Raw genomic sequence first — 7,612 nt, 5'->3', positions numbered from 1 at the left:
TTGGTTCTTCATCTTTTTCAAACTTCTTCATCATTAAATCTTATAAAACCCAGAATCTTCATCTTCATAAAACAAAACCCATAATTTTTTTTTTATAAAAAAATCTACAAATCCATGTTCCCCCACTTCAAAAATCCCTCTTCCCCTTCTCTCTTCTCCACCACATCCTCTTCTTGCTCCCTCACCTTTCCTCACCCACCTCCCTTCCTGCATAATTTAGTGAGTTGCATTTTTAGTCCCTCAATCTATAACCACCACTCCTCCTCCCCTCCTCATTCCTCACTTGTTTTCAACCACCGCTTCTATTTTCTTCATCCTTCCCAAGCTTTTTCCTTTCTCCATCATTGTTTCTGTGCAAGAGACCCACTTCCTGTATCATCAACCAAACCCACACCGTGAACCATCATTGAAGCCTCTGCCAAGCCGTGAACCATCATCGAGACCCACTCCTTCCCTCACCCCCACCTCTGTTTGATGAAATCATCAACCCAAATCGACGCCGCTTCTCACGGCAGTAGAACATGGAGCTGGAATTTGGGGCCTGTGGCTATGGTTTAGGGTTTGGTGTTTGAGGTTCCTGGTTTGAAGTCTTGGTCATTTTAGTTCCTGGTTTTGCTGTGAATGTTGGTTTGGAGATGGAAGGGGGAAGGGATCTTTGTGAATTTTGGGTTTGATTCTCTTTTGGGAGTGTTTGCTGGGAGAAATTTGGATTTCGTAGTTGATTTGAATGTTGGGATCGGTGGGGTTGAGAAGGGATGAAGAAGAACAGAGTGTGGTGGCATGAAAGTTGTGGTGGTGCAGTGGTTGAGTGGTGGTAGTGTGGTGGTTGAGTGGGAAGAAGAAGAAAAGAAGAAGAAGAGAGTGGGGCTGAGAAAGGGAAGAGAACGATGAAGGTGAGATGTTAGGTTGGTATTTCTGGATTTCAATTAAAATACTATTTTTTTCTCAATTTTAATTTTTCTTTATTTTTTAATTTATTTTTAACGGAATATTCTGTTAGTTTTTAGACGGAAGTTAACGGAAAACCAATTTTGCAACCGGGTGTATAGTTGAAGGACGTGTTTTGCTAATTTTGAAGTTTGGGAACGATTTTCGCAGGAAGGCAATAGTTGGGGGACCAAAAGTGCAATTAAGCCATTAATTTATAAGGTGGATTGATATTAAAAAAAGAAAATTAGTGAATACTCTCTCTGTTTCACTTATATTGTTGTTTTAGTTTCCATTCATTTTTTCTACAATATTTGTAGTTTTAGAAAGTCATGCATTTTTTCCCAATTATTTCCACCTATATTTAATGAATTTTATTTCATCCATCGTCTTTTATATTAACCAACTATAACTTTTTTCTATCTACTACATTCTTCTCTTTTCGCGGGAGTATTTGTTATTTCTTGTTAGTAGAATAAAAAATAAGGATATTTTAGTAAAGGGAAAAATGCATAGAGCCACCCTAAACTTTGTATTTTGCAAATAAGCACCACCACCTAAAATTTCATCTTAATTAATCCCTAAACTTTAAATATCATGATAATGAATCCAATTGTTAACCTGGGTTAGTTAATAAATCCTTATCATTGGTCCTTCTTAAATCTTTATGATTGTGAAATTAATTTTTATCTTTCAAATTGCAAACAGAGGCCGTGGGAGAAAGAGAAACCACTAAAAATTCTCTTTTTCCAGATATCAACGCTTCTTTGTTAATTGCAGGTCTTCCTCTTTTTTTCTTTTTTCCCTCACCAGACATTGCAAAGGGAAAGGAATATGGAAATTTTAACTCTCGATCAATTGCACAGCAACAGCGATATGTTACTCCTACCAATCCAATCCCCTTCTGGCTTGTCTATTCACATAAATTTTACATACAACAATGTATCCCCATGGTCTGAACTCTGAAGTCTGAACAATATTTCCTCCCATTTAAGCAAACACTTCCCTCTCTAATGCAATTCAATCATAGCTTCACCTTTTGTTTTGTTACCAGTGCTCTGTTTTCTTACTTTTCTTCTCTCTGACTAATTTTTTGTATTCTTTGGGTTAGAGACTTAGAGTACCCCTAATACTCTTATTCAATATACTTTGCTTACCTAAAAAAAAATCTTAATGCGGCCTGCAACCCTTGGCCCCTTATTGTTGTTTTTGATATATAGAAAAGTAGTAGAAGAGAAAATTGAACGGTATAAAACTTCTGATATGAGGCAGCAAAAGCATAATGCTTTATTGAATCACAAACTTGAATTTAAATACATCTTGAAAATAACTGATAAGAGATAACCTCCTTAATTCTAGCTAAATTCTAGGGGCTGTTACTTATAATTAAAAACAAAACAGAAACTGATCTCTCCACTAATAGCTAGTAGAAGATATTTTATTTGACTCATTCAAGCTAAACTAAACTATCTAAGCAGCAGCCAAGGCACGTGTTTAATTTCTCAACACTCCTCCTTGCCTTGGAGGTTGCAGATGCCCAAACTGAATCTCAAAGCTTCAAATCTAGCCTTCGGAAGGGCCTTTGTCAAGATATCAGCATTCTGATTTTCAGTCTTGCAATACAACAACTTGATTTCTCCTTCTCTTTGCATCTCCCTTAAGAAGAAGAACTTGATCTTGAAATGCTTAGTCTTCCCATGGAAAACAGGATTGTTTGAAATTGATATTGCAGCTTGATTGTCAATAAAAATTTGTGTTGGCTCGCTTTGCTCCATGTGTAAATCAGAAAATATTTTTCTTAGCCAAATGGCTTGATTCACAGCAGCTGTAGCTGCTACATATTCCGCCTCAGCTGTACTTTGAGCCACTACATCTTGCTTCCTTGAACACCATGAAAACACACCTGATCCAAGACTGAAACAATACCCTGTTGTACTTTTCAAGTCATCAACTGAACCACCCCAATCACTGTCAGAAAATCCATGAAATAGAAAACTCTGAAAGTGAGTGTACTTAATGCCATAGTCTGCAGTCCCCTTAACATATCTTAGAATTCGTTTGGCAGCTTGGAGATGTAATTCACTAGCACAGTGCATAAATCTTGACAACACACTCACTGAAAACATGATGTCTGGTCTAGTTGCAGTCAGATACATTAGACAACCAATTAGGCTTCTGAATTTCTGCTCATCTACCTTATCAGCTCCATCATCTTTGCTGAATTTTTCCTTTTGATTCATTGGAGTGGTAGTGCTACTGCAATTCTCCATGCAAAACTTTTTGAGTATTTCTCTAGCATATTTTTTTTGGCATATGAAAACAGCATCTTGATCTTGCTTTACCTCCAGACCCAAAAAGAAAGACATCAAACCAAGGTCTGTCATTTCAAATACTTGGAGCATTTCAGCTTTAAACTCCAAGATTAACTTCTCTTCATTCCCTGTTACAAGCAGATCATCAACATAGACAGAAACTATGATTACATTAGCATCCATCAGTTTCACATACAAAGTGGCTTCACTGGGACTTTTGACAAATCCGAGTTTTTGAAGATAATCATCGATTCTGCTGTACCAAGCCCTTGGGGCTTGTTTAAGACCATACAATGCCTTTTTTAGTTTGTAGACCTTCTCCTCATGTCCCTTGACATGAAATCCTTCTGGCTGCTCCACAAATATCTCCTCCTGCAAATAACCATTTAAGAAAGCAGATTTCACATCTAAATGGTAAACTTTCCAACCTTTCTGTGCAGCCAAAGCTAGGAGCATTCTAATTGTATCGAGGCGAGCAACCGGAGCAAACGTTTCTGAAAAATCCACTCCGAACACTTGAGCATAACCCTTCACAACCAATCTTGCCTTGTATTTATTTATAGAACCATCTGCATTTAGCTTAGTTCTATAAACCCATTTGACTCCTATAGGTTGCTTGTGTTGAGGTCTGTCCACTAGCACCCAAGTGTCATTTTTTCAATCATATTTAGCTCCTCCTTCATTGCATCTATCCATTTTTTGTTCTTCTCAGCTTCAATGAATTCTGCAGGTTCCAAGACAGCTACTCCTTTCATAAATTTCATGTAAAGGTCTTGTACCTCTGACAGGAAAGTCATCTATATCATCATCAATGATCTGTGGAATTTCTGGAATTTGCTTCTCCATTGACTCCTCCCAGCTCCATTGTTTGTTCTCCATGAATTTGACATCTCGACTTACAAGAATTTTCCCATTTTGAGGTTGAAAAATTCTGTACGCTTTGGATGTGCTACTATATCCAATGAAAACTCCAGGATCTGCCTTCTTATCGAGCTTGTCTCTTTTAACCTGTGGCACGAAAGAGAAACAAAGACAACCGAAAACTTTAAAGTTATGGAAATCTGGTTTGTAACCAAACCAAGCTTCAAATGGAGTTTTCCTCTGAAGAACTCTTGTAGGCAGCCTATTCAGCAAGAAGACAGCAGTATTTGCAGCCTCTGCCCATAATTTCTTTGGCAGCTCTTTTTCATGTAGAAGACACCTTGTCATTTCCATAATGCTTCTATTCTTTCTTTCACTAACTCCGTTTTGTTGCAGAGTATAAGGTGTTGTAAGTTGGTGCACAATACCAGCTTCTTCACAAAACTTGTCGAAAGTATTATTTTTATATTCTGTCCCATTGTCTGACCTTAGTGTCTGCAACCTGTAATTACTTTGATTTTCCACCAGTGCTTTATATTTCCAAAATATATCAGCAACCTCAGCCTTGGATTTGAAGAAATAAATCCAACAAAACCTGGTATAATCATCAATAAATGTAATATAATAGATATTACCATTTAAAGATGGTGTTCTCTGAGGTCCTCCAACATCCGTATGCACAAGCTGCAATTTTTGCGTTGCTCTCCATGCTGTTTGCGGAAACGGTGTTCTGACTTGCTTGCCATATTGACAAGCTACACAATCATCAAGTTTGTATTCAAGTCGTGGTACACCTTTCACCAAAGCATGTTTCTGCATGTATTGAAGTCCAGCAAGATGGAAATGTCCGAGCCTTTTGTGCCATAATTCAATGTTGCTGCAGGTGCTTGAAAAAGCTATTTGCTCTTCCTCCATCAGATTTAGAGCATAAGTTCTAGCCTTCATTTTCACTTTAAATAGATCATTGCCTTTGGCATCCTGAATCAGACACCATTTGCCTTCAAATATAACTTTGAAGCCATTGTCAGCCATCTGTGCAACACTAAGTAAATTCTGGTCAATGTTAGGCACATATAAGACATCAGAAATATATTTTAAACCTGCTATGCTTTCAATAGCAACCGTTCCTTTTCCTTTGGCTGGGATAAAAACACCATTTCCAACTTTTACTTTGGAAGTGAAGGTTTTGTCAAGCTCTTTAAAAAGAGTTTCATCAGGAGTCATATGATTTGAGCAGGCACCGTCTATTAACCACAAATCGCTAGAACTGTTGCTTGTTGCAAAGCATGTTGCTGCAAAGAGTTGCTCATCTTCTTGTTGCTCCATGGAAACTTTTGCCTCCGTTGAAGACTTACATATACGCTCTGCATGTCCAAGATTGCCACACTTTCTGCACTTGATGTCAGGCCTCCACCAACATCTGCTTGGAGAATGGTTAGTCTTTTTGCAATATGTGCAAGGTGGAAAAGACTCATTCTGTTGTATGTTGGAACTTCCAGGTTTGTTGTACTGTTTCCTTTTGTTATACTTCTCATTCCTTCCTCCTTGCGAGTTGTTTGCTAGAAAAGCATCCTCTACTGCCACCTCTTGTCTCATCATTCTTCTTTGTTCTTGTGCTTGTAGGGCATGTAAAACTTCTGCCAAGGTGATCTATGACAGATCCTTTGTGTTCTCCAAAGATGCTATAGAGGCTTCATATTTTTCAAGCATTGTTACAAGAATTTTTTGCACAATTCTTGAATCTGGAAATTCTGTGCCAAGTAATCTTACCTTGTTGGCAATGCCAAGCAATTTGTCAGCATATTGTTTGACTGTCTCGGACTCCTTCATTCTTTGTAGCTCGAACTCACGTATTAAGTTCAACACTTGCATGCTTCGTATTCGGGCATCTCCTGCATACTCTTCCTTTAGATAATTCCAGATTTCACTTGCTGTTTGGAGGGTCATGATTCTGGTGAAAATCGTTTTTGAGACACCAGCAAACAAGCAAGCCTTTGCCTTTGCCTTCTTGGTTTTTCTTTCCTTGTGATTTTTCATCTGGGCCACGGTGGGATTGTTTGGCAACGGATCAATTTCATAATCTTCTTCCACGGCTTCCCAGAGGTCTAAAGCCTCCAAGTAGGATTCCATTCTCACAGCCCAAAGGTCATAGTTCTCCCCATCAAAGATAGGAAGAGCTACATGTGAAAAACTTGATTCGACATCCATAGCACAGGTCCCGTAAGAAGTAGCTCTAGATACCAATTGTTGTTTTTGATATGTAGAAAAGTAGCATAAGAGAAAATTGAACGGTATAAAACTTCTGATATGAGGCAGCAAAAGCATAATGCTTTATTGAATCACAAACTTGAATTTAAATACATCTTGAAAATAACTGATAAGAGATAACCTCCTTAATTCTAGCTAAATTCTAGGGGCTGTTACTTATAATTAAAAACAAAACAGAAACTGATCTCTCCACTAATAGCTAGTAAAAGATATTTTATTTGACTCATTCAATCTAAACTAAACTATCTAAGCAGCAGCCAAGGCACGTGTTTAATTTCTCAACACCCCTAATGCTTGAAGGAATTAGGCGGAATTACGGCCAAGTTGACTATGGTTAATGAAAGAGTCTATTGCAATGGTAATTATAATTTAAGGTTCAATTAGGAAGAAATTATAGTTAATGATGATGTCTATTTGCAAATGACATAAAGTTTATGGTGGCTTTATGCATTTTTCCCTTTAGTAAAATACTAGTATTAATAATTATCACTTTACTATTTGTGCTGAAGTGCAGAACACATTTGAACACACGAGTGGCACAATGCTTCTGTTTTGGGTTAACTGTTTTTTCTATCTTTAATTATATATTCTAAACCTCAAAAGAGGAGGGATATATTAACTCTAGGAGTAAGTTTTTTAATTGACTCCAAATCTTAACCCTTCAATTTTATTTAAAAACAACGGATGAGATTAATACTTAAAAAGTATCACGTGACATCTCTCCTTGTTTTTTTGCTTCACCGATCCTTTTTTGGTTTTCCCATTCCCTCATTTCCATGTTCATTCCTGCTTCTTCCTTGCCGCCAGTGATCTTAAATTCTCCCTGTTCATCCATCATTCTTCTTTGCAAAGATTCGGATTCTAATTTTTTGTGATGCTATTTTGATTTTTGGAATCAAAAGTGACACAAAGCTTAAAGCCCACCTTTAATAGACCAATAGAGCACAAAATACGATTCCAACTCTAACACACAGCTTATAGACACGGAAAAAAGTATTCTCATAATACTCTGAGCCATTATATTCATTCTTCAGAACTTGTTCGGTGTTTCCATGTGTGAGTTCGCAAACCTGGGAAAGATGAGAATGAAATGGTCACATGAGAAATTTTAGGGTATTAATAACAGCCGTTGTTTTTAAATAAAATTGAGGGTTAAGATTTGGAGTCAATTACAAAACTTACTACTTGAGTTAATATATCTCTCCTCATTTTGATGCGTAGTTTATTTTTTTTATTTTTTGATG

At 37.2% G+C, this 7,612-nt stretch overlaps 1 protein-coding gene across 1 annotated transcript; it reads right to left on the bottom strand.

Moving 5' to 3' along the window:
• Positions 1-5,750: 5,750 nt before the first annotated feature.
• LOC130737228 (uncharacterized) lies at positions 5,751-6,308 on the bottom strand. Its single transcript, XM_057588984.1, has one exon. It carries the CDS (start codon positions 6,306-6,308, stop codon positions 5,751-5,753), a length of 558 nt encoding a protein of 185 aa, XP_057444967.1.
• Between the last annotated feature and the right edge of the window lie 1,304 nt (positions 6,309-7,612).

This window comes from Lotus japonicus, chromosome 2 (assembly GCF_012489685.1).
Source record: "Lotus japonicus ecotype B-129 chromosome 2, LjGifu_v1.2".
NCBI classification, from domain to species: Eukaryota; Viridiplantae; Streptophyta; class Magnoliopsida; order Fabales; family Fabaceae; genus Lotus; species Lotus japonicus.
Note: the sequence above shows the minus strand (reverse complement) of the source record. Positions and strands in the feature narration are given on the sequence as shown.